At 36.4% G+C, this 27,897-nt stretch overlaps 1 protein-coding gene across 1 annotated transcript in view; it reads right to left on the bottom strand.

Annotated features, from left to right (window-relative positions):
* Positions 159-27,897, bottom strand: part of BNIP2 (BCL2 interacting protein 2) — a 97,522-nt gene continuing 69,783 nt past the window's right edge. Inside the window, exons 3-14 of the mRNA XM_003121469.4 lie at positions 26,515-26,635; positions 26,163-26,440; positions 18,562-18,668; positions 17,148-17,215; positions 16,474-16,650; positions 14,639-14,815; positions 11,735-11,837; positions 10,935-11,066; positions 9,489-9,575; positions 9,275-9,373; positions 8,226-8,261; positions 159-5,652 (exon numbers count right to left, since the gene is read on the bottom strand). Of these exons, the coding sequence (XP_003121517.2) occupies positions 5,601-5,652; positions 8,226-8,261; positions 9,275-9,373; positions 9,489-9,575; positions 10,935-11,066; positions 11,735-11,837; positions 14,639-14,815; positions 16,474-16,650; positions 17,148-17,215; positions 18,562-18,668; positions 26,163-26,440; positions 26,515-26,635 (1,437 nt within the window). The 3' untranslated portion in view covers positions 159-5,600. The remainder of the gene's footprint in view (positions 5,653-8,225; positions 8,262-9,274; positions 9,374-9,488; positions 9,576-10,934; positions 11,067-11,734; positions 11,838-14,638; positions 14,816-16,473; positions 16,651-17,147; positions 17,216-18,561; positions 18,669-26,162; positions 26,441-26,514; positions 26,636-27,897) is intronic.

Genomic DNA, 27,897 nt, shown 5'->3' with positions numbered 1-27,897 from the left:
AAACAGGATGAACTCTTCACTCTCTTGAATAGGAAGCAGCACCCAAACTACAGAAACAAGAGTAAAAGAAGTCTAAAACTATTCGAAAAGCTTTAGATAAACTTTGTAAAAATTCAGTAGTATAACAGAAGATAGAAAAATGTGATGAGTCAAAAGCAAACTTTTAAATGAATTTATTTAAATTAATTAATGTTGCAAAAACACGATGTGCTATAAATCAGGACACAAGTTACTATATTCCTAACAAGTCAAGGAAAAAGAAAATATTACATCCTCCTAGTACATCAAGACCACAACTGTAGTATTTCTTACAGGGACCGCATCCACATCTTGTACAGTCTTCAGAACTCAATTTCTCACACAGTAAAAGGAGAGCACTAGGCCAGGGAACATCATCTGAAAAGTGGTAAAATAACCACAGTACACTGTCTAAATGGCAGCATGTAAACCTGTAAGAAAAATGTTCAAATCCTTGAAAACGGTATGAATGTACATTAGTGTCTAACAAACTGAGTTGTGTCCCATGTGAATTATGCCCCAAGGGTTGTACAAGTCAGTGGCCTTAAGACCACAAATATTTACTAGGTATTTTATGTATATTAACCATTTAAGGGGCATAACTTCAGAAAATTCAAATACAAAAAGTGCTGTTGAAAAAAAAAAAAAAAAAAAAAAGAGTTCCCGTCCTGGCTCATTGGAAACAAATCTAACTAGCATCCATGAGGACACAGGTTCGATCCCTGGCCTTGATCAGTGGGTTAAGGATCCGTGAGCTGTGGTGTGGGTTGCAGATGCTGCCCCGAGTTGCTATAGCTGTGGTGTAGGCCAAGGCCAGCAGCTACAGCTACGATTTGACCCCTAGCCTGGGAACCTCCATATGCCGCTGGTGCAGCCATAAAGAGAAAAGGAAAAAAAAAAAAAAAAAAAAAAAAAGTGCAGTGGAGTAGGTAATATTATTTTCCAAGTTTCTACTTAGCTACACTGAATGTGAAAACGCACAAAAATTTCAAAATGCAAATATTTTATCCTCTTGTAGAGTGTCTTGTAAAATAGAATTAGATAGCTATCTGAAACATAATTGTGAGTAACATGAAAGCATTAGACCGTTGATTTCGGTTGATTTCGTTTTGGTCTTCGAGGTGTTAAGTGATTTACGTAAACTTTTCATAGCCTTTTAAAAGTAGTTCTCAGAACACAAAAAATTAAGTAGATCATATACAGTTGCAATAAAGTAACAGTTCTATCCAAATTTTAGTGTCACTCCTTGCTATTCAACAAAGTACCTAATTTTCTTTTTTTTTTTTTTTTTTTTTTTGTCTTTTTGCCTTTTCTAGGGCCACTCTCATGGCATATGGAGGTTCCCAGGCTAGGGATCTAATTAGAGCTGTAGCCGCTGGCCTACGCCAGAGCCTCAGCAACACAGGATCTGAGCCACGTCTGCGACCTACCCCACAGCTCATGGCAACGCCTGATCCTTAACCCACTGAGCAAGACCAGGGATCGAACCTGCAACCTCATGGTTCCTAGTCAGATTCATTAACCACTGATCCAGGACGGGAACTCCCACATTACCTAATTTTCAACTATCATTTCAGTGACCATTAACTTCAAAGGAAAGTTAACATTGCTGGGACTTACAATTGATCTGATTCTAATGCATTCAGAATCTTGGGGTGGGGGGTAGAGGTGAAAGGCTCTCCAAGTAATTCTTCTTTACTATTAGAACACTAAGTTGATAATCACCCACTTCCCTTAACAGCTGACCTTCTCATTCAAGTCAAAGTCCTTAACTCTTTTTACATAGTCCCTATTCCCCTGACAAGGTTAACCTTTAAGTACATTAATTCCTCTATCTCTCCCATCCTTCTGAGATTTGTGATCCACTTCTCAAATATTTATATAGAATGAAAAAAATAGGCATGAAAACAAAACAGAATGGAGTAGCCATATCTACCTATTTTCAGTCTATCTCCTCTTGCTTCTGATTGAGCCAGTTAGCAATTTTCCATATACAACATGGGAAGAAGGATGATGCTACTGCCCATTTCAGGAAACTGGACTATTCTACTTGATACATCCTAATGCTAACTAATCTATCAATTGAAGAAACCTAGAGAAAGTCACTTCTGTATTTAAATACTTTCAAATTCCCTGAGCACTCACATAATAGCCAAAGAGTAATGCTATAAAGTCATTCATAAGAAGTCTCTTACCAAAAAGCAGATTCCTTACCTTTTAATTTCATTTTATTTTTGTCTGGGCACCCACAGCTTGTGGTAATTCCCAGTCCAGGGATCAAATTCACACCACAGCAGCATCCAGAGTCATAGCAATGACAATGCCAGATCCTTAGCCCACTGAGCAACCAGGGAACTCTGATTCTTTACCTTTTTAAATTCTGGAATTGCAGCTGAAGAAAGTCTAGCTACCTATATATAACTATCAATCAGCATATTTCAGTATTCAGTATAGTTACTAAACAGTGATATCCATTTTGGAACAATAAATTAATGTTTACAGACCATGAAGTGTGAAAAGTAGCCTGGCCCTAAACTTTAATCTAAATCACCATAATTGCTGACCCTCCCTGTTTAAACTTGCTTCTGTATCAAGAGACAAAGCAGAGGAAAATATGCATTCTCATTACAGATTACCAGCCTTTGCCCCTTTCACTCCACAGTGCCCTTATTAACATATTCTGTGTGAGGCTTGCAGGTTTTCCTGCCTGATACAGGAAATGGTACCAACAGCTAGCATATACAGCACTTCCCTTAACAAGGACACATTCAGTGGCATATTAGACAACAGCACTCTAACCCTTTATAGTTTTCTTTCTCTTACCTCCTTGTTTTGTAATCTTTTCCAGCTACCCTGCTAGGTCCCACTTAAAACCATACTTCTTTACACACATCCCCATCCCCAGTTAAAGACTACTGAGCTTAAACTTTGGGATCAATATAGTGTCTTCCTTTGGTGCTAATAAGGAATATGACCAAGCAGAACACAATCCAATTACTTTATATGAGAAACTCTTGAGTAAAAAGAAGCACTCCAAAGCCTAAAGACACACACAAAATATTCTGGTAGAAACATCAAATTAAACAAGTTAGGTCCATGACCTGTGCAGAAGATAAAATAACACAATTATATGTACTTTCATCTCAATCAGTAATGGAAAATTAAAATTGAATGATACGGGGAGAATGTCACATAGCTACTAATTACAAATAACAAACTTAATAAATGCTTTTCCTCTAACCTATTTATGATCTTAAATCCCAACGTTACAGGGTATGTCCCTATACCAGATTCCATTAATGTGTAGGTTAGAACAGATGGCCTTTTAAACCTAGTAATTCATAGCACATCCCTTTGGTTATATCCTAAATGCTATCACTGAGCCCTCTAAATTTTAATGTTCTAAAGGAACAAGGCTTGCAGAAGCAACCAAGTCAATAAACAGTAGTGTAGAAACTGAAGAATTGGGTAATTAATGTGGAGGAAAGCCACCCATTTAAAAAGGTCAGCCCAGTTTGAGTGAGATACAAATTTATAGATGAAAGACTACTTAAAGTGCTCTACGAATACAGACTCTAATCACAATTAAATTCAGTATGATCTTTTATTCATATTATTCATCCTCATATGTTAAAATCAAAAGGAATGCCTAAGTTGTTATTGTTAGTTTGCTTTTTGAACACAAAGTATTTCTAAGATTGGAGCAAGGAATGATAGCTTTGGCTTTATTCACTAAAATGATATTAGTTCAGCATCTGTCTACAGCTGCTGGCTCCAATTAAGTCAGGAGGCTGCTGAGGAAAAGTCTCATCCTGGGAATCCTCCACCACCTCCCACAATTGGACTCAGGTTAGTGTGTCAAGACTGAGGAGGACAAAAAGTAAAGGAAAATTCTCTTTTGTACTAGAAACAGTATGCTAAAAACAGCAACACGTGTGGAGTTCCTGTTGTGGCACAGTGGGTTAATGATTTGCCTTGTCTCTGTGGCATTTCTGGTTGGAAACTGCCCAGCATAGCAGTTAAGGATCCTGTGTTGTTGTAGCTGTGGTGCAGGTCACAGATGCAGCTCGGATTTGATCCCTGGCCTGGGAACTTCCACATGTCATGAGTGTGACCAACAACAGGGTGGGAGGTTTGGGGGGGCGGGGGCAGAGCCACATACATGTGTGTTCAGGCTAGGATGGAATAAATCCTAACAGTTTAGCTCTCACTGACCTCAATTTTGCTACTCTTTTGTAAATTACCTTATAGGAACAGCTGAAGCGTGGTATGACCTTAAATGAGGAAGGTACTAAGTTTACCAAATATATGAGCCACACAAGTATATGACGTAGTAGTAGACCAATCTGTTGTTTTTGGATGATTTTGTGGGTAATTAGTTCTACTTGGAAACCTAAGTACAATTTCAGTGTAGAGTCAAGGTTCTTACCAAATTAAACAAGGAGTTTATATGCTTACACCAAATGTGTCATCCAAAACAGCATAATATGATGATGCTCTAAGACTTACAAAATAACTTAATTTACAGTACTGTCAAGACGATTCAACAGAAAATGTGAAAACAAACCAGGGGTTAGGTCAAACACCTGATGTGAAAGTATTTTGGTAAAGTGCCCACATTGAAGACAACTAAATAAAGCAGCCCCTGTTTTCTAAAGAAAAGTATTAACAATGAATAACTCACCACATTCTCTGAATATTACACTGCCCTCACACAAATTCAGGAAAGTGATACCCTGGACACACAGTTTATTTCACATTAGTGAACAGACCTAAAAATTTTAATGAAGTTCTTTCTGACTTTTAGCCAAAAGATAAAATGTCCAATATATACATACACAACCAATTCTGAACCTCTTAAATTCTCTAATTCTAAAAATGTCTTTTTGACATGTCTTTTAAGTTAAAAAAGGAAAAAGTGCATAATACACTCGAGTATGTGTGTCTGAATTAAGAAACAACAAATGTTAAGGGGGAAAAAAGCTCAGAGTGGTACTAATCTACTTAGATTATGTACATAACCTTTGGATATTCATGAGAACCAGTTTAACTGTCCCTCACCTTATGAGCATATTTTCTAAGTGACCCAGGACATGTATTGAACCATTTACAAAAACAAAAATTCTAACATGCACTTTACAAAACCATGGTCTTATTTATCTGCATATTCTTCCACATGAAAGGTATACATTAAAAAATATTGCTCAAAAACATAAAAATATATATTATCTCTTTCCTTTTCCATTTAGGCATATAAATATTTTACTGAAGAAGACACATTATTTAACAAACAAATCCAAAAACTGCTTTATATAAAGTGTGGTTCTCTGCTATTTAGCAATATAAAATATAAAATGATTACAAGTAGCTAGTAAAGAGCTAAATTCAAGAGATCTGCAAACCAATACAGCAGTGAACAGTCCCTCATACAAAAGTCCATTAAGAAAAAGTCAAGTCAATTCTGTAACAGGTTACATAAAAACCAGGACCAATAAATGCATTATAAATGCAAAAAAAAAAAAAAAAAAAAAGCACTGCTTCATCAGCACATTCTTCAGTCATGTTTGGACTAGATGCCAAACTTACTGTTCATTTTTCGGTTCATCTTGTTTTCCATTAAGCTCTTGATCAACTCTGTTTAATGAAAAATAACAGATAACCAATCAGCAAATGAACAATTCTCTTTCTAAAAATAATGATGAATTTTAGGATAGATTATTATTCTGTTAAAAACAAAGCTTTGCAAAGAAGCATAGTAAAAAGGTTACCAAACATTTCCCAAACTAGGAAAAGATAATTTTTAAAGGCAAGAGGACACTGGCAAGAAACGTAACTGTTGTTTCTTTGAAGATTATAAGGTACTTTACATACAAATGCCCATAAACTTTATTAAAAGTTTAAATTACAACAGGCATATTAAAATGCTGAAATGTAGCGTGGCTGGGGCAAGAAGCCAAGTGATAAGAAAGTGGCAGGAAAAACAATTCATCAAAATAATTTTGTTAACAGAAATATTAAAATGCCACTGATGCCACCAAATGATCAACTTATATATATTTTCAAGTTCAGTGATAATAGTACATATTTACATATGCCATAATTATTCTCCAAAATTTACAGGTACACTTAGAATGTGAATGCCTGTCATTTATTTTGATAGTAAGAGCCTGTAGGATTTAATAATCACAAATATCTAGATGTAGTTTAAAAATATGACTAGAACAGGAGGACGATACACAGAGACCACATCAAAATTTAGGCAAGTGGGGATTAGGAAAAATTATGTAATTACCACACAAAATTACAGACAACTCTTTACAGACAATGTACAACAATCTATTACTATTATATTTGTATATTTATATTTGTAGTAGTTTGAATCACTGATGGAGGGGAGTTTAGAACAACTTGGTATAACATATGGAGATACTTCTCACACTTGTTTCAACTACTACAATCACCTGAACACTAAGTGAATCAGACCTAAAACCCCTGGCCTGTGGCGACACCAGATTAGCAACCTTTAAAAACATTTTTTATATTGTTATCAAGCAACTGAAGGTACACATTTTTGATAAGGCATGCAATACACATTAATGTTTTCAACATCTGAAATATTGGTATGAGCCAATTTCATAATCACTTTATTTTTAAATTCTGTTCAATCGTTTTAACAGTCAACATCTCCTTGGTCATACCTGAACTGAGCTCTTTGAAAGAAACATCTAAAACATTTAAAACCGTTATACTTCAACACTCAGTTCTGAATCCTCCTTATCCAGTACTCCTTATAGAGAGTAAGTAAGCTCCCCAACATGTAGCTTCTGTTAATTTGATTTTGAAACATGCCCTTAGATTTTTAAAGCTTGAAGGTTAACATTTTCAAGCTGATAAGAATTTGTTACCTCTTAAGGCTAAAGAAACTGTACAAAAACTAAGAAGTGCCTAAAAGATATATGTAATGATTTTATTTAAGGTAAATGAAACAGAAGTTAAAAAAAATCAAGATAAAATAATAGTGGTAGGTTTCAAATAATACATTTAAATAAAAGTAGAATTCCATTTTTTATGATGCCTGCATTACATAATTAAGAATTTTGTAAAACAGCACAATATAGGTGTTATCAACAAAGGCAATTTATTTTGAGATCCATGAAGAAGTTGGCTTCAAAATATTCTACAATTTTAGACTACATTTCAGATGGTTGTCTGGCAAATGCACAATGCCTTGAGAGAAATGAGATATTAGCAAGATCTAAAATCACTGTCCATATCTCTATGTTAAAATACTTAACTGTAAAGTGTTGTATAAAGCTATGATTCTATCAACTCAATTCTTGCTCATCAACAGAGCAAAATATGTTCAAAGTTAATATTCTAGTTCTAGTTCTTTACAATGGTCAAAATGATAACTGCATATAAATCTCTCACCTTAACCCTCCTGAAAGACTGTATAAATCTGTTTTGCCAATTTGTCAATATTTTAAAAATCCAGTAATGAGTTAAATCCAAATCCTACATTTTTCTAAATTACTATATAAAATGGTAACTATTTTTAAAAAATGGTAACTATTTTATACTCTTGCCTTTCATCTTCTATGCCAAGACATTAAGAAATGATAGTTTGTTATGCTCAAAGCAGAGGTATTCAAAATTAAAGATGGAAAGCAGAGTGTTTCACTATTAAATGGTAGATTGAACTTTTAGGTATTTTATCACATTTAGAATTTGACTAGTTAGCAGGCCATTTAAGCATACAAGGAAATCAATGTTGGTTAGCCAAAGAATATGTGCATTGCAAATATAATCATCAACCCCAGGGAGTGGGGGGAAAACTGATCCATTTAAAAGGTACATAAATATTTCAAAAGCACAAGCCAGAGATTTAAGGTATATGGTGATACTGATAAGGTCTTACAAGTAACTGGTTTTTAAAATAGTATTCTTGGGAATTTCTCTGGTTTTACCATTAGTACTTATACCAAAAGGAAAGAGAAGCTAAGGTCTTTATTTTCCAGCTTTAAGAGTGAATCCAAGCCACACCCAGCATGAACTTTGGATTCACTCTGTGTTTGGATTCTGGGGTATATTTATATTTACAAATGCTATTATCTTTGTCTACAAGCTAACCAACCAAAAAGGAAGAGTTAGTCTGTGCAATGCAAATGGACTAGTCTAGATGCAACCCAGTCAAGGTGTGCATATACCTTTTCTGTTTCTTTTTTAACTTTTCTTCTTCATACCTTGGTAGGGAAGAGTTATTTCAGTAAATATACATGTTATGAAGATGAACAAAAATGCAAAAAAAAGGCACTAAAAATAATCTTATAAGTTTGCAGGCAAAACCAAAAACATTGATTATACTATATAGAAAGTCAAAACTGACTTAAATGTGGCTTTGACACATTCAACAGACTAAACCTCTGATTAACAGAACAAAGAAACATTTTCCTACACTATACTACTGTGATACTCAACTATTTATGTTAACAGCCTTCTACCAAGTCCTTTAAAAGTGAAATAGGGAGTTCCTGTTGTAGCTCAGTGATTAACAAACCCGACTACTATCTATGAGGACGTGGGTTCAACCCCTCGCCTTCCAGTGTTGCCATGAGCTGTGGTGTAGGTCACAGATGTAGCTCGTATCCTGCATTGCTGTGGCTGTGGTGTAGGCCGGTGGGGTGGCTACAGCTCTGATTCGACCCCTAGCCTGGGAACCTCCATATGCCATGGGTTTGGCCCTACAAAGACAAAAGACAAAATAAATAAATAAATAAATAAGTGAGACAAAAATAAGTGAATTTGGTAAAAAGAACAAATTCCAGTATTAAGATCAGGCTGATATAAGTATTTTATTTCCCTAGTACTAAGATTATTTGATGCAATGATGAGATTATTCAAATTTGGAGAGCAGTACCGTTTAAGTCTGGAGAATGTTCTTTACAAGTAGCCAATTAGGAAATCATCTCCTAAGATTGTAACTAGGCTTTAAAAATATAAATGAACGACCAGACACCAGACACAGGATTCCTCCCGCTTCTTCAACTGAGAGCCTGAAGAAAACAGCGACTTAAGGGAAGGGTTTTGGAAAGTGTCTTCTTCCCCCTTTTCTTTGTTACAAAAACAAGAGCAGTTACAAAATATTTACAATATATGAAGGGAGAAAGAATGAGTATTAAAATATTTACCTCCTGCACATCGAAATATAAAGATCCAGTACAATTAAAGAAATAAAATAAATAAAACAAAAACATACTGTTTTATGCATTCTGGTATGCCAACATATTCCATGGGGACAAGTTCCGCTAGCTCTGCCAAATTAAAGACGTATCTAATTTTTTGGCTGAATTTTGAGCTACAGAAGAAAAGAAAAATATTAATCACCTTACTATTTCTGACCAATAGAACTGACAAGAAATTCATACAAAGAGTTTTTTTTTCCCCTAAGTCAAAGGTTCTCAGAAAATTACCTAATAAATGGTCTTGTAACAGCCAGAAGTGTTCTGATAAACCAAGAGGGATGTACAATGATTAGAGACTTTAGGTTTTTCCGTAACCTGGGGTTTAAAAAAAAGAAAGAAAGCTTTAAAAGCTCTATAAAGTCTAATGCTAGAAGAAAAGCTAAGACATCTGCAAGTATGTGCAAGTCTATACAAAAATTATTTGAAAAAACCTTCCTCCAAGAGTGTCATTTATATATGTTATTCCTAAAGAAAGCAAATGCACTTTTGAATTCACTGAATTCAATGGTCCTTCTTATTGCTATGACATTGAACTCTACTTCATTTGGCTAAATTTATGTCCACCTTGTAGCCTGTTATTAAATGTCTCCTAGTATACATTCACTTGCCTTCAGGACAGGACTCTCTCAACCAGGGGTAGAGGCCAATACTGAATTTATACAAAAGTAAGCTGTTAAGTAAGCTGTTTTCATTTTTCAGGGCAGAGGGGAAAGAAACTATTAGTAATTTCTTCAACACCATGAAAGACACTGAGCACGTAGAAAGGTGGGAGGGGAGATCAGAGAAACAGGAAACATAAATCAGATATAATGCATTCTTATGGAGTCTAAAAATTGATTAAAAGTTAAAAGCATTATCCTAGACAACTTAATGACAAATAAAAACTGCTGTTTTATCATCATATTTCTCACTTAAAGTGATCTCTAAGCATATATTCTTTAAAAATCACAAGAACCAGCCTATGTCATGTTAGGTATGAAGAGAAATCTATTAATGGGTCTGATTAAATTAGTCTGAATTAGCTATGGTCAAGTCAAACCAAGCGAAGGATGAAAATACCCTCCATCTGCATAGATGACTAACTTCCAGGAGAATACACTTCCAGAGTTTATTCTGAAGAAAGACTACAACTAAACAAGCATCTTAAGGAACAAAATATACTAAGTACTACAAATGAGGCAAAATCCAGAATGTAATAAAATGTAATAAAATAAGAAATATACTACATTCTCCACCCCTTCTCAAAATGTAAATTATAGGAAAATGTTCCATAAGGTATAAAGGAGAAATAAAGAGCTGTGAGTTTGAAGGAGTTCCTGCTGTGATGCAACAAGACTGGCAGCGACCCTGGACTGCTGGGACACAGGTTCCATACCCAGCACAGCACAGTGGGTTAAGGGTCCAGCTTTGCTGCAATGGTGGCTCAAATTCCATATGCCACCAGGCGGCCAAAAAACAACAAAAAAAAATTAAATACAATGTTACCTAATAAAATAAAGATCATTAAAAAAAAGGGGGGAGCTGTAAGTTTGAAAATAGAAACTTGTTATGAAATTAATAAATGTAATTTATGAAGCAGATACATGGTGCCTTCAAGCGGAAACATAAAATGAAATTTAATAAGGCCATTATAGAAATTATTCAGACTAGATTTCAAACTTGTATTTATAATACCTTCTATCAATTTGTTGATAACATTTCCTGAGCCATCCCAGACTGGGCATTTTTCTTCGAGTTGTTGCACCATTTAAATAAACTATCATGTAGTTCTCTGCTACTAACAGCTCCAAAGTGCCAATAACATACCTGTAAAAACAAATTAAGTTCAAGGCTTAAGCACTGCTATGCAGAATCAAACCACTTATCCAAATAATACAATTCCCTTCCTTCTCCTTCAGGGAGAGAAAAAACTAAAATTTAAAACTGCATTAGTTGGTGTTATGGTTATTTAAAGAAAAAAGGTTTAAATGATGTTTGATATTTGCTTCAAAATTATACCATGGGGGGAGTATTTGTGAGAATAAAATATAAACTGGTAATTGTGGAAGTGGGTGATTGTTAAACGAAGCTTTAATATACTTCTCTTTACCTTTGCATATGTTTGAAATTTTCCCCAATAAAGTTTTTAAAAATCTGCAATAACTTGAGAAACAGAATGACTGTGGAAACACAACAGAACTGAATTAGCTTTCAGCCAAGTGATTCTGAGACAAAAGTCACTTCTTTACATTTAAAATGTCCTCAAATGTAAAATAAAGAAGTTGGAACAGATCATCTGTAATATCTCTTCCAGTTTTAAAATGATAATTCTACTGAGTTGGAAACTGGATAGTTTCATAATGCCAAAAAATAGACCTAAGGAATCAGAACTAGGATCTTTAGCATTTTTACCCAGCTAAATCAAGTTCACTTCCTTAAACTGGAGACCTAAATAACTCAACTCTGTTCAAATATTTTTGTGATGATCTACTTACTTAAAGAGATTGTCCATCAAGTATCTATAGTTAGGCTGACCACTTTCAGGCATAAAACAGACAGCAAACACAACAATGGCATTTAATCCATCTCCGTAATATCCTGAAAAATAAACCAGTATGAGTCTACTCTGAAGATTTTTCAGAGGATACCAGTTGTGGTTGACAAATTATAGTGGCTGACGTTCCACACATTTCTGAATCAGAAAGTATAGATTTTTTGTCTTGACCCTATATAGTCTTATAGAGATCTTAAAATCCTCTTTTCTCAAAAAGACAACAATAAAATTTAAAGAGGAAAGGGAAGGCATAAAAACCAAAAATCCACTTAAATTAGCACACTCAGAAAGCCAGTATTATTTTAGCAAGTAGAGTAATATAATCTAGGCAGACATAACACAGTATCTGCAATAAAACATTCTTACGCAACTTAAGCTTAAAGTGGTGGCTTTTTAAAAAATAGTTCTAGGGAGTTCCCATTGTTGCTCAGTGGTTAACGAACCCAGCTAGGAACCATGAGGTTGTGAGTAGGATCTCTAGCCTCGCTCAGTGGGTTAAGAATCTGGCGTGGCTGTGGCTGTGGTGTAGGTCGGCAGCTGTAGCTTTGATTAGACCTCTAGCCTGGGAACTTCCATATGCTGTGGCTGTGGCCCTAAAAAGCAAAAAAAAAGGAAAGTTCTACATTTAATGATTTCTAGCATTTTATAGATTTTAAGGTATTAAAAAGTAAGACAAGATTATATCTGACGTAAGTCCAAGTGAAGAAAAATAGTGCTGAAATACATGTTTTAATTATAATATCTAAAATATAAATGTTTTAAATATAATACAGATTAAGCTGTAACTATTAGGAAATATTTCAGCTTTAATTTTCTATTTTTCACAAACACACACTGAAAAGGTTTAAACATTTCAAGTACATGAGAATCTTTACTACCTTTCTGAATCCCTTAGTCACAAAACACACTGTGCTAACTCAATGGGATAAAATGGCCCTGTTTTCCCCTAAAAAAATAAAGTGCTATTTCTCAAAAATACTAGGTTTGAATCATAAGGCAGGTCTTATAACTTGCTTCCAATGAACTAGCTGAATTAATACATGTCTGTGGACTTCCTGATCCATATTATCCTGTTTTCTTCACTGAATAAGACTAAATTAGGCAGAATAATATAACTTCAAGTATTCAAGTGATTTGCTTTCAGATGAATGAAGACTACAGAAATAAGCAGGAGAATGCATTTGTCTGAGAGTAAATTAAGCAGAAACAACGCTCTGTGAAAAAAACCCAATCTGCCTGACCTATGTGGCCCCCTGTCCTATATTAGAAGGGTTTCAGGTAATATGACATGCTCTACAGAGTGAGTTGCATTTTGACTACCACTAACATTCTGGTACTATTTACACAGTGCCTAGATAAACTTCTATGTTCAGCACAGTCAGACTGATAGAAGTGAAAACTGCCACTTCATAGCTTTTCCTGTTCGACTTGTAAATTTCGTAAGGAACAAAGCCTTATTCTTGTAGAGTCCACAAATAAACAAAGTAGGTGTTCCATAAAAATGTGGAATGGGGAGTTCCCTGGTGGTCTAGCAGTTAGGATTTGGCACATAACACCACTGCGGCCCAAGTTCAATCCCTGGTCTGGGAACTTAGATCCCACATCAAACCACTGCATGCCATGGCCCAAAAAACAAAGCAAAAAAACCCAAAGCAAAACAAAAGAAACATAGCAGTTTAAATTATAATAGCTCAAACTGGAAAAAACTTTTATGTCCATCAAAAAAGGGATGTACAAACAAACTGTGGTTTATCCACACAATACAGTACCACTCAGCAGCAACAAAGAATGAATTCCGGATATAAGCAAAAGCATGAATGAATTTCAAAATCATTATACTGAGCAAAAGTAGACAAAAAGTATATTCTAAATGATTCCAGTTAAATGAAATTCTGTAACAGGCAAAACTAATCATGGGATAAGGCATCAGAATAGTGATTATTAAAGAGAGGATATTCAGGGTACGAGAGAATTTTCTGGGGCAACGAACATGTTTCGTATGGCTAGAGAAAGTAGATTATATGGGTATATACGGTTATATAGGCATTCGTCAACACTTAAGATTAGAGCATTTGTAAGTGAAATAAGTCAGAGAAAAGAAAGACAAATACACAGTATACTGTTTGTATCTGAAATCTAAAAAAAAGCAATCTTACAGAAAGAGATTAGGATGGTGGTTACCAGGAGCTGAGGCCTGGAACAAAAGAGGAGATGTTGTTCAAGTACAAACTTCTGGTTAGAAAATAACTAAGTTCTGGGAACTAATGCACAACGGTGGTGACTATAGTTCCCAATGTTGTTAAAAGTTGCTAAGAGTAGATCTTAAATGTTCCCACCACAAAAAAAAAAAAAAAAAAAAAGAAATGGTAATTATGTGACCTTATGCATGTCTTAGCTAATGCTATGGTAACAATCACGGGCAATATATAACGTATCAGATCAACATGTTTAAACTTACAATGTTAAGTCAATTTTATCTCAATGAATCTGGAAAAAAAAAGGAAATTACAAATGCTACCAAAAAAGGATTAAAGTAGTTCACTGCATATAAATTAATTACAAGTAGATAAAAAGGGAAGAAAGTCCCAGTTTAGGGGTACCAAGGGACAGGGGTTGGAGGCAGACAGTTTTTACTGCATACCTCTGTAACCTATGAACTTACTACATACCATGTATTAATTTTCAAATGTTCATTTTTACCCTTTTACCTCAAACTTGTTAATGTTTCAAAAAAGACGTAATATTTATTATACTTTCAAAATTATATCTCAAAGGAGAGATTCTTTCAACATTCAGAGTTCTAAAACTATAATAAAAAATATGAACACCCTTTGATCACTCTTACCTCCATGGCTGATAACCTTTTTATAGGGTTCAATTGCTTTCATATCAACCCTGTGGTCCTGTTCTCCAATTCTGAACATACGCCAGCGCCGTCCATCTTCTTTTTCCTCTGCTGCTGTGTATTCAGTAATTGAGCCTTTCCTAATAACTTCAGTAGTCTTGGGTTTTGGAAGATCATCTGCCAAAATAAAAGGTTTTTGAATCACGGATTATTATTTACACAATAAAAATCAAATTACATGTTAACCACCTTACTATCTAGTTTTAGTTTGTTCAGAGAATTTTTCATCATACCTTCTGCAGAATTTTAAATATTTCTTCCATAATGGAGGAAAAGGCTTGCTCTTGATTTAAGGCCATTTTGTTTTTACAAATCATAGATCTTTAACTTTTCCGCATTGCCTAATTCAGAGAGGACCCAATCGCAGTGCAACATACATCCACAAGTTCAGAAAAGGTAATTGATACAGCCATCAAAATCTTAGTATACTGGCCCTGCAAGGCGTTTCCAGATTCCATTTATAACACTGCCCTTGACAGTTACCACTATGGTAACTTAAAGCAACTCTGGAGCCAACTGTCTTTTTTTGTTGAGCACATAAATTACTCCCCAAACATTTTAATACCAGATAGAAAGTGGTTAACTAGTCAATAATTACTTCTCATTTGATCAGTCTTATAAAGCAGAAATTTATGGATAATATTCTTAGGTGTGTACATGCAAAAGTCTATTTTAAAGTGACATCAGCCAAAGCAAAAGCACCAATGATTAGGCATAATTTACATTTTAAGATTGCATTTTAGCTATTTTTAATGAAGTAATGATTTTTCAAAAATTCAGTATCATAGTCCTTACCAAAAGATGGGGGGAGGGGAAACCTACTGTATGTTAGTTGTTTCCAAGACAAAGCTGTTAACGGAAAATATCCTTCCAGGAAATGACTACAGCAGCATTAAAGAAAGAAGAGACAAAACACACAGGCAGAAAACTATTTCAGTATCTTTATAAAATATTGCTTATTACTGGACTGCTTATTGAACCAGTAAAATGGGGAAGAAAAAAAGGAACAAAAGATAGAGCAAATTAAAGACCTTACTCCTTACTGCAGATAACATACCTAGTGCTGCTTTGAAGTAAAAATAACTTTAAAGATGAAATATATATATAAATTAGTAATAGCTATAAAGATACTACAGACAGCAATTACCTAATAAAGAAAGCATGCAAAGCACAACACATGCCAATTGCTTTCAATTCCAAGTAACTAATGATAAGGAATATAACGGTGAAGGCAAGGAGTAGACATTAATTCAAATCGGTTGTTTACAAAGTGCAGCACTACCGGGCAAACCTATTAAAAAAAAAAAAAATCTCCCTCAAATAAAACTCCCTTCAGAAATCCATCTCTGCAAATTCTTAACTACTTTTAGCACATTCCCTAAAGTACATGTTTCTTCAAAGTTTTTTTTCTTAGTTGATCAACTGACTAAAAGAACATGACAAATTATCAGGTAGTATTTGGCAGTAACAAGGAAAAAACCTAACTTTACAGCACTGGGCAATTAAGAAAAAAGTAAAGCTACATGTGTAATCTGTTATAAACAGTTTTGAAAGCCATGAGAATATTCAGTGTTAGCAGAATTTCGTACCTGAATAACAAATATATGAATTCTACAAAGCATAACCTTATTTCAAAAAGATACCTTAATCATTAATTTTATTTGGTTTCATGATTAAGTTTTTTTCTATTATCCTAATATGAAAATGCCACTATGTATATATATGTACACAAACATTTATTAATAAAGGTCAGGTAAAAACAATGGAATAATTACCTTCCCACTCAAATTCATTACTATCCTCCGATGGTGTATCTAAGCCATCTAAGTCAATCTCCCCACTTTCATCCAAATCATCTGACAACACAGAGCCATCACTAGGGTCCAGGGTCAGGCTAATATCTGGAGCCATCAGTTTCTTTCTCACTTTATTGCCATTAACTTCTAGTGAGCCTGGAATGGGTTAAAAAAAAAAAAAAGTGAAAGATATTTTTAGAAAAAATGCTTAGAAGCATAAAGTGAATGAGAAAAACTCTAACCTTTTATTTTTGAGAAAATAACCTTAATTAATTAATTACAATTCTAGAGCACTAATTTACAAACATTGGATTTTGATCACTATTGCTTCTATATCATAGCAAGATACATCTGAACAAGGATATGCTGTTTTAAATAAAAGAAGCGGATCTTATAGTTACTTTTTACTACTAAAAATGATCTCACCTCATCCCTTTATTGTTGAAATTTCCAAAACCCAAGGGTATGTTTTTGGAAAGTTAAATTTCCAAAGCATTCCAAAAACACTTTCCTAAACATTTAACTTATCCTTTGGCACCCTATGACAGAACAAAAACTAAGTATATTTTTTATCTTGACAAAGAAATGTGTTTTTAAAAAAATAGCACAGTTAAAGTCTATCATTTCACTGAAACTAAGTGTCAAGTTCTTACCAGGCTGACTCTCTGGTCCAGTTACAGCTAATACATCTGCTTCAATACTATCATCTTCCGGTAATGGTCTAGAACACACAGACATAATTTTTAACCCAGAAATTAAAAGAAATTTTTTTTGAAATACAAGGATTAAAATAGCTTATAGAAACAATTATGTGAAAAACTGAATAAAGCAACGTTTCTTAAGCTTTATTAATTTACAAACCACTGTTAAAAAAAAATTTTCAGACTGCCTGAATTGACTTATAAAGTAATACATAAAAGTAGATATAAATCTACTGCTGCTCTTAAATACAACTACAAAACAAATATAAAAATCATTAACATGGAAGTTCTCTTTTGGCACAGTGAGTTAAGGATTTGGCATTGTCGCTGCAGCAGCTTGGGTGGCTGCTGTGGCATGAGTTCAATTCCTGGACCAGGAACTTCCATGTGCTACTGGTGTGCCCCCCCCAAAAAAAATCATTAACAACCTAAAAAACAAACATATTTCAAATGCATGAATTTAATGTGATGAATGATACAATGTATGATGAAGCTACACTGTCACTCACAATAGGAACATGATAATGATGATTACAATTTTCTTTTGAGCACAGCATTTCTACATTACTATCATGCTGTGCTATGCAATGACAGTACTCTCGCCAGTTGTCCATATTCTACCTGCTGAGGAAACTTCTTATGCACTGGGATGGTCTTCTGACCACGATGGCATGGAGGTATCATTCAAAGACCTCTGCCTTTGCTCTTTTCCTCAACTCACGTGGTGGCAATACAATTGTAAATACAAATGCAGACATGTCAAGGTAGCTGGCCAGATTACCTAGAAAGCTCTTCCTTGTCTATTTAGTAAGTTTTTTCTTATAAGTGTACATTTTAACAATTCTTACAGAAATCTAAAGACTGCCTTCTCCTAGAAACCCCTCAGAATCTATTACTAGTATTAAATGAACACCCTGCAACAGTGGGTTTCTTTAAGTGCAATATTCATTTACTGATATCCCAGCAAAGAAACTATGAAGTTTTGCTTTAAATTTGTTTTCATTTAAAAAGCATTTAAAAAGGCTCAGTAACAGGAGTTCCTGTCAGGGCTCAGTGGAAATGAATCCAACTGACATCCATGAGAACACAGGTTCGATCCCTGGCCTCGCTCAGTGGGTTAAGGATCCGGCATCGCCCTGAGCTGTGGTGTAGGTCGCAGACACAGCTTGGACCTCATGTTGATTTGGCTGTAGTAGGCCAGTGGCTACAGCTCTGATTGGACCCCTGGCCTGGGAACTTCCATATGCCTTGGGTGTGGTCCTAAAAAGACAAAAAATAAAATAAAATAAAATAAAATAAAATACAATACAATACAATACAATACAATACAATACAATACAATATAATAATAAAAAGCACTGCTCACATTGGAAAATCTTCATCTTGCCATTCTTCCTTAAGTTCTACACCTTCCATTCTTAGCCTGGACTCTATGTCAACTACAAACTCCTGATAATCTGGAGAGCCAATGTCCTGTTAAAAAAAAAAGAAATTTATCGGCTTATTTTCCACTTTTTATGCTGAAAAGATCCAATAATCTTATACCTTAGTTTACACTTCCACCCTGGTCATGAAATTTATTGGGTTGCAACTATCACATTTTCCCCTCAAGAATTAGAAAACAGAGGATATATATATGCTAATAAAGTAATTACTGTTTGTAATAGGGGTATTGTGCAGTGAGGTACTTGTTTTCATTTGCAAACATGCATTTGTGTTCCAGGATGCAATTTAAAATTTCTTCTTTTTTTTTTTTTGTCTTTTTTTTTTTTTTTTTTTTTTTAACCATTTCTTGGGCTGCTCCTGCAGCATATGGAGGTTCCCAGGCTAGGGGTCAAATCGGAGCTGTAGCCACCGGCCTACACCACAGCCACAGCAACACAGGATCCGAGCCACATCTGCAACCTGCACCACAGCTCACAGCAACGCCGGGTCCTTAACCCACTGAGCAAGGGCAGGGATCGAACCCACAACCTCATGGTTCCTAGTCGGATTCGTTAACCACTGAGCCCCGACGGGAACTCCTAAAATTTCTTAGTTACTGTGATTAACGTAAAAGCAATTTTGGGGAGGAGAGCACAAAAAATAAAAGCAAGTAAACATGTTCTCTACTCTAGACCCATAGGTAAATTTTATATCCTTTGGAGAGAGATTAATTCTGGAAACCGAACACTAATAAACAGCGTTTACACTCCCATGACTCAGTAGAGCTCAAGTGGTATACTGTCTTTTATATTTCCTTCTCTACAGTTCCAATGATGTAAGTCCTGAGCCACTTAAAAGAAAGCTATTCAGTACCTGTTCAGTAAATGAATTATCCCACATTCTGATTTGCTTCATATCTATACCAAGCTTTTCTCACACTGTTTAGCATGTGAGTTTTCAGATACTGAACTTAGTTTCTATTCATGCAACTACATGTTTTAACTTTGTTTTAGTTTTTTCAAGGCAGGATGTAGGTGTTACTATTTTCACCTTATAATATGAAGGATATAGTTTGGTATAGTTGATGTAGTAAGAAATAGAGGTTTAAGTATATTAAAGAAGTCATTAATATCACCTGGTTAACAGTGCAACAAATTGGTACAACTTTAGGGGACAAGCAGTATAAACAAAATATTTAATTCACTTACATTAGAGTAACTCAATAGATAGCTGAATTTATCTTTTAAAAAAGCAGTAACATATATCTCCTAAGATATAGAAAGCATTACTAGTTATCACTAGAAATTTTAAAAACAAAGTTAAAAATGATTGACACCAGTGGAAGAAGAAAGAAAGTGGGATGAGGAGAATGGTGCTTTTCAAAGTAAACTCTTTTGAATCATTTAACTTTTAAAACTATGTATAACTAGTGGTCATGTTTCATGGTTACCTATCTCCTGTGTCATTAAAACCATTCAAAAGACGCACAAAGTTGTACCAAAAAACCCATTACGTTCCAGAACAACAACAAAATTACACTGGGAATTTTCTCAAGAGTTAGATTTCACATAATAAACTAAGTTCATATCTCTGCTAAGACTGGAAGGCTCTCTTCCCAGTTTGAATTTTTACTTATGTTCAAGAGGTTTCTAATATTCTCAAAAGGTTTAAATTTTTGAGGAACCATTTGCAAACATGGGGAAAAAAAGTAAATGCTGTCTTTTCCCTACCAACATATTCGCTGGGAAAAGCCAGCAAATTTATAATTTATAAAATTAAAAAATAAATAAATTTTAATTGATATATATGAGTAAGGCACTATTAACTCTCTGGGAAAAACACAATTTTGAGAAATTAATGGAAATACACTTAAAATACAATAACCTTAACTTTAGAGTTTCTGTTTCTGACACATATCCTATACTTTAAAATAATTAGCACACATCTTCAAGTCATAGACTGTCCTCTGACAGCAACTCTTACTCTCTGGAGAGAGGAAAACAAACAAAAAAGGGATACTTATCTTACCAAGCAATCTTATTTAGCCAGAGGACTATTAGACTAGACCCCCAAATGATGGCCAATAAACCCAAATCCTTAATGCTTATTACTCTAGAATTCATGTTCAAATAAGGGTGAAGCATTCTATTACTAAAGGCTGAGAAGTGACAGTTTCTTCCAACTTTTAAACTCATTATACTTCTCAAAGTTTTCTCAAGTTTTTGATACTCACTCTAAAGTGAACTAATCTCTTTTCCTAGATTTAATAATCAGGAAAGCTCTCCATTATTTAGTCTCATATTTTTACGGGGTCAGTTGGGAAAATATTAAGATGTTCTCGGTATTTTTTTCAAACACCTTACATACCCAGAAAAATATTTAATATTTCAAAAATAAAAGAAGTGACTGGAAGTTGCTACCATTCTATTCCCAATATCAACACAGTGTCTGGCAAATAAGGCCTGTAAATATTAGTTAAATTTAAAAATATTTAATTGTAAGACATGACACTGAATAGTAAACTTTTGTTTTGCTCAACCTCTTAGGTTTATTTTGCTTATTAAGCTATATAAGTAGGCTTCATGTTAAGTTTCACCCTTCAAAAAAAGGGGTGAAAGTATTTGGTGTAACCTATATACAAGCAGTGTCAATTTCTGTTGGTAAAATTATTCCATGTTTGGAGTTCCCATCATGGCTCAACAGTAACAAACCCAACTAGTATCCATGAGAACTCAGGTTCAATCCCTGGCCTCGCTCAGTGGGTTGGGGATCTGGCATTGCTGTGAGCTATGGAGGGTGCAGACTTGGTTCCGATCCTGCGTTGCTGTGGCTATGGTATAGGTCAGCAGCTGCAGCTCCGATTCCACCCCTAGCCTAGGAACTTCCATACGCTGTGGGTGTGGCCCTAAAAAGACAAAAAAAAAAAAAAAAAAAAAAAAAAAAATTTATTCCATGTTTGTAACAGAAAATATTTATCTTGTGAAATTCTAAAATACAAAACCATATCTTTATGCTGCTTTACCACTTGAACAAGTCTATCATGTGAAAGTACTCCTCTAAACACAGTACGCCAGAGTCTTTCAGTTCACTTGGCTGATTCATTCAATTTTACTTTAATATCATCGAATCATGTGATGGTAATACACCACAGCATACGGACTTGGATATTTAGTTTGGAGATCATTAGTTAAGCTAGTGGAATAGAACCTAGATAAAGAGAGAAATATAGACCTACTCTTAATCATTCCATCACAAATTTTAAAGAGAAAAGTGCACTAGGTAGGTAAAAAGTTTAAACTGAGAGAGGGCTGTTCTTAGAAGCACATTATCATCAGCAGCTTTAAGAACAGGAAACAAACAAGAAAGGAGCAATATAAGCAAAACCACTTTGAAGGAAATCAGGATGTTGCTGACTTAACCAGTTAACCGCGGTTGTTTCCCATTTTTCTGTTTATTTATTTGGTAAATCACAATGGGGAAATGACACTTTTAAGATGCTATTTGTTAAAATAATAGACTACAACACGAGTAACCTGAGTTTTCAACAAATTTGTCGGAGTGGTGGCACATTACATAGTGATGTGCCAGTTACCAGTGGAGGGCACTGATAAATTCACAAGAGTAGATGACCTCAGTGAAGTTAAAAATCAAGGAGATGTTATATTTCCTCCTGACATAGCTGCAGAAGGGAGGTGTCATGATAAATTCAACCAAGAAAAAAATGGGGATTTTCCCCCTGCAGCCTAACAATATAAGCAAAAATTAAATATTAATATATTTAGATGCAATTAGAGATTATACTATGTGAAATAAGTCAGAAAGAAAAGGACAAATACCATATAATATCACTTACATATGGAATCTAAAATATGGCACAAATGAACCTATCTACAAAACAGAAACAGACTCAGAGACACACAGAAAAGGCTTGTGGTTGCCAAGGGGGAGGAGGAAGGAGTGGAATGGATGGGGAGTTTGAGGTTAGTAGATTCAAACTATTTCATTTTGAATGGATGAAAAATAAGGTCCTACTACAAAGCACAGGAATCTCCTGGGATAGACCATGATGGAAAATAATATTAAAAAAAGAATGTATGTGTGAATACATATATATGACATATATATATGTGTGACTCACTTTGTTGTATAGCAGAAATTTGTACAACATTGTAAATCAACTATACTTTCATAACAAAAAAAGATCATATTTAAAACTGCCTGAATTATAATTTTACATGGCAATTCTATTCTGCAGTTTAACAGAGATGCTGGAATAGTTGCTAGTAACCAACATGTATGCTGAAATCAATTACATCTGGCAAAAGGAAATGCCTAGGCAAGCTTTTCACTTCCCCTTTTTCATGAAAGAACTTCATTTTAAATATTTATGTTCACTTTTTCCTATTAAGTTGGCAAGTTGGTAGCACTTTAAATACTTTATTTATTTATTTATTTTTTGTCTTTTTACTTTAAATACTTTAGACCAGCCTGTGTGTTTAGCAACATCACTAAAACGACTCTGTAAGAATCCTATATGCTTGCTTGACATTGCTTCCTTGAGACCAGGGTGATGTAGTTTTTTAAGAATGAAATGAGATACCGCTTCACACCTTAGAATGGCTATTATCAGGGAAAAAAAAAAAAAAAACAAAAAACAGAAATAACAAGCATTAGTGTGAACATATAGAGAAGAGGAAATCCTTGTGCACTCTTGGTGGGAATGTTAACTTGGTGGAGCCACTATGGCAAACATAAGGAGGTTCCTCAAAAAAAATAAAAATAGAACTCCCATTATGATCCAGTTAATTCCACTTTTGGGTATTTATTGTCAAAAAGTGCAAACTGAGAAAGACATATGTACCCCCATTTTCACAGCTGCATTATTAACAACAGCCAAGATACACAAGCAACCTAAGTGTCTGCTGACGTATAAAGAGGTAAATAAAAGCGTTCTCTGTGTGTGTGTGTGCAATGGGATATCACTCATCCATTTAAAAAATGTTTGCCATCTGCAACAACACCTTGAGGGCATTATGGCTAAGTAAAATAAGTCCCAAAGAGAAAGACAAAAACGGTACGATCTCACTTATATGTGGAGTCTTAAACACTGCCCCCCACCCCAAATTGCAAAAACCCAAAAGCCAAGCTCACAGATAGAGAATATACTGGTGGCTGCCAAAGGTGGTGGTGGGAGTGGATAAAATGGGTAAAGGGGGTCAAAAGGTACAAACTTCCAGCTATAAAATAAGTCCTGGAAATGTAATGTACATCATGGTGACTAATTAATAATACTGTACTATATACCTGAAAGCTGCTAAGAGAGTAAATATTAAAAGTTGTAACTAAGAACGGTGATGGAGGTTAAGTAGACTCACAGTAGTAAACACTAGGCAATATATACAAATAATGAATCATGACGTTGCATACCTGAAACTAAAAAGTCATGTCAATTACATATCTCAATTAAATGTGATACCCTATCAGAAATGTTAACACAAAACTCAAGAAAGATTATAGTGGTGCTGACATTTCTCAATACTGTGACGATAAAGCACAGATAATTATGCCGACTACAAAAAGTGCATTTATTATACTATCAGTATGCAGAACATACTGGAGATGCTCTCTGAACATTAAGATAAATCTAATAACTGATTTCTAACACTGTTGTAGAGTTACAAATATTAGATGTAGCACAAATCATAACTTTGCAATATTAGCCTCATATTAGAACACTGCTTTACAGGATGTAAGCTTAAAACATCTTTTTTTTTTTGGCTTTTTGCCATTTCTAGGGCCGCTTCTGCAGCATATGGAGGTTCCCAGGCTAGGGGTCGCATCCGAGCTGTAGCCACCGCCTACACCACAGCCACAGCAACGCGGGATCCGAGCCACGTCTGCAACCTATACCTCAGCTCACAGGCAACGCCAGATCCTTAACCCACTGAGCAAGGCCAGGGATCGAGCCTGCAACCTCATGGTTCCTAGCCGGATTCCTTAACCACTGAGCCACGACGGGAACTCCTTAACACATCTTTTGATCCACTGTCAGCCAAGGTTAATTTATCTGATCTGGCTATCCATATACCTCCTTTCCTAAGAGCCTTTCTCCACCACTGCTCCTTCTACCAGCAATACTCCAGAAGAATGAACAGAATCATTTTCCCAAAGAGTGCTTTTCCCATTTACCAACCACTGGAGCATCATTTCATATGTTTCAACCAAAAACTTTGTGTTCTAAAACACTGGTGTTATTATTCCCATTTTATTTTATATATGAGGCAAATGACACAACATCATGGTTTCCGGATTATACCTAGTCTGTTTCTACTACAGCACACTGTCCCCTGTTCACTGGCAAGTTTATACAGAATAAACCTGCAATGCCAAATTTGGTTACACTTAGCTTCAAAGGTCCTGTAATGCCGAAAAACTACAACGGCACTGACTTATGATGCTCTAGTTCAAGCTTTATGTTTGCAGAAGTGGACCTGTCACACTTCCTATCCCAGCTCAACAACAGCAGGTTGCAATAGAGGAGACTATAAAAATTAAGAATAAAGTTGTAAGAAAGAAAAAAAATGTAAAATGATAGGAACTAAGGAGGTGTGAGAGCCCATCAAGAACACAGCCTGTATGGTTAACTAGACTTGGTAACTTCAAGTATAACTGAGCAAGCAATTTACAAGCTGCAGAAACTCATATAATTTTAAAGAAAGAATACGTTTAATTTCTTAAAATTATGTAATTAAGCATTAGGAGAAATAGAGATCCTAATTTTAAAAAGATGAGGATTAAAAAAAGCAACATCAAAAGGCAATCACTTCATTCAACTAACTATATGGAAGGCCCTATGACTACCTGGATGAACACGATAAAAGCCGTGCTCTCAAAGAAAGTTTTGGGAAAACCTGGGTAAATTTCAAAGCAACGTTAACATATCAAAATGGATTTCTGACTTAATATGAGCTGCTGCAGTAGATCTGCGGTGGCACCGAGGAAACCCATACCACTTTTGCTAGGTAAATAAAAAGGAGTGTCTGAATCCACGCAGCAACTCGGTTTCTCGCATAGTAAAGTCCATTAAATATCTGATTACAAATGCCGCTTCCGCGTCTACTCCCGAGGGTGCAGGGCACATTAGACGTCCAAGCTCCTTTGTTCTGCACCAGGACCAACGCTGGAGATAAATAAAGGACCAACAGTGCCCAGTCACCGCACCCAGACCGGGAAATGTGCAGGGGGCTGAGAAGAGGGCAGCTTCCAGGCCGAGGACAAGCACCACAAACGGAAAAGCGGTGGGAGGAGGGTGGGGGGAAGCAAGGATGGCAAGTGCAAACAGAAGCTCGGCCAAGGGCGGGGGCCTAAACTGGCTGGGATGCAGGAAGCGCCTCCAGGCAGTTTCTATGACGCGTCCTACAACTGACAATGTTCTGGGCTTCCTTTCTCAAACGATCCGGGGTACGCGCCCCTCAGACGTCCGCCCGCCAGGACTGTTCCCTGCCTACACCCGCCGTAAGCAGCCTTCCCGATCTCACTCACCCCGGAGGAAGCCTTGGCCTCCTCGTCTTCTTCGCCCCTCCAGGCCGGCGACGTGGGGCGGACGGCCAGGTCGTAGAACGTATCGTCGAGCGGAGCCCGCTCTCCTTCAACAGCGGTAAGACCCAGGACCAGACCCTCGGCCACAGCGGCAGCGGCAGCTGCTGACCCGGATGCAGAGGGCGACCTCCTCGGAAGTGACGACATCCCGACAGGCTTCAGACCCGGCAGCTGGCTTCTGCCCAGGTTGAGGCAGAGGCGGAGGCGTGGCGTCTTGAAGCCTCAGAGTCCCTCCTCCGCCCACACCCTCGGCTGCTGTGGGGAGGGGGCGGAGGCACTACCGCCCGCGATGGGCCTGCGCCTCCGCCAGCCCCGCCCTCCGCCGCTGGGCGGTTGGCGAAGCCCTCCAGCCTTTTCTGACCCGCTCGGTGGTTGGAGGCGCTTCCTCGCCCTGCCTTAGACCTACTCCCTCCAGTCTAAAAGAGCCATTTTTGTATTCTTTATATTGGCTTTATTGAGCATTGTGGTAGTTCTATATAATAAAATGGGTACAAAAAGGGGAGGAAAAATATCTGATGTCTCGTTGGGGAACTAAACCCCAGGAGAATCCTTAGAGAAGTTCCCATTTTGGCTCAGCAGGATAGTGTCCTAAGGATAAAGTTAGATCCCTGGCCTCGCTCAGTGGGTTACAAATCTATCTTGCGCCAGGTTGCAGGTCACAGAGGCAGCGCAGACGCCCCAGTCTTGCAGTGGCTGTGGCATAGGCTGACACCTGCAGCTCCAATTCGATCCCAGGCCTGTGAATTTCCTTATGCCATAGGTGTGATCCTAAAAAGAAAAAGCGGACGGGGGGGGGGGGGGGGGGGAGTGGCGGTTGGGAAGGGCAAGTACTGTAGCCAGACTGGGATCACAAACTTTTTAAGGCCTGAGAATTTCTGTTGTGCCTCAGCGGGTTAGGACCCCGATATAGTGTCCACGAGGATGCAGGTTCCATCCCTGGCCTTGCTTAGTGGGTTAAGGATCCTGCATTGTCCTGAGCTGTGGTGTAGGTCACAGATGGGGCTCAGGTCCCACATAGCTGTGGCTGTGGTATAGGCCGGCAGCTGCAGCTCCAGTTCGACTCCTAGCCTCCTAGAAATTTTCATATGCCATAGGTACAGCCTTAAATAAATAAATAAATAAATAAATAAATAAAAAATAAAAAAAGGTTTAGGGCTAAAATGGCTTCTCTTACATCAAAAAAACCAGTATCTACTTCTCCCGTGGGGACCTCCTACCCTACCTGCTTACATTATTATTTTTAAAAATGTCCAGGAGTTACCCTTGTGGCTCAGAGGAAATGAATCCGAATAGTATCCAAGAGGATGCAGGTTTGATCCCTGGCCTTGCTCAGTGGGTTAAAGATCTGGTGTTGGTGCAAGCTGTGGTATAAGTCGCAAATCCTGCTCGGATCCTGTGTTGCTGTGGTTGTGGTGTAGGCGGGGGTTACAGCTACAATTCGACCCCTAGCCTGGGAACTTTCATATTCCTCAGATGTTGCCCTCAAATGGAAAAATTCAAATAAAATTTAAAAATTAAAATGTCTGATTAGTCGTGGACCGTGCTTTGCTAAATTAAAAGTAATAGAAATATCATTTGAGTTAGCAGGCATAAAATTATCATAAAAGTTTCTAAATATTGTTTTCTCAGTTTCTGTCCTACCTGTCACACTGTGGACCAGTAACAGTTTTCTGCAGGG

Source organism: Sus scrofa, chromosome 1, assembly GCF_000003025.6.
Source record: "Sus scrofa isolate TJ Tabasco breed Duroc chromosome 1, Sscrofa11.1, whole genome shotgun sequence".
Taxonomy (NCBI): Eukaryota; Metazoa; Chordata; class Mammalia; order Artiodactyla; family Suidae; genus Sus; species Sus scrofa.
This window is presented reverse-complemented; position numbering and strand designations above follow the sequence as displayed.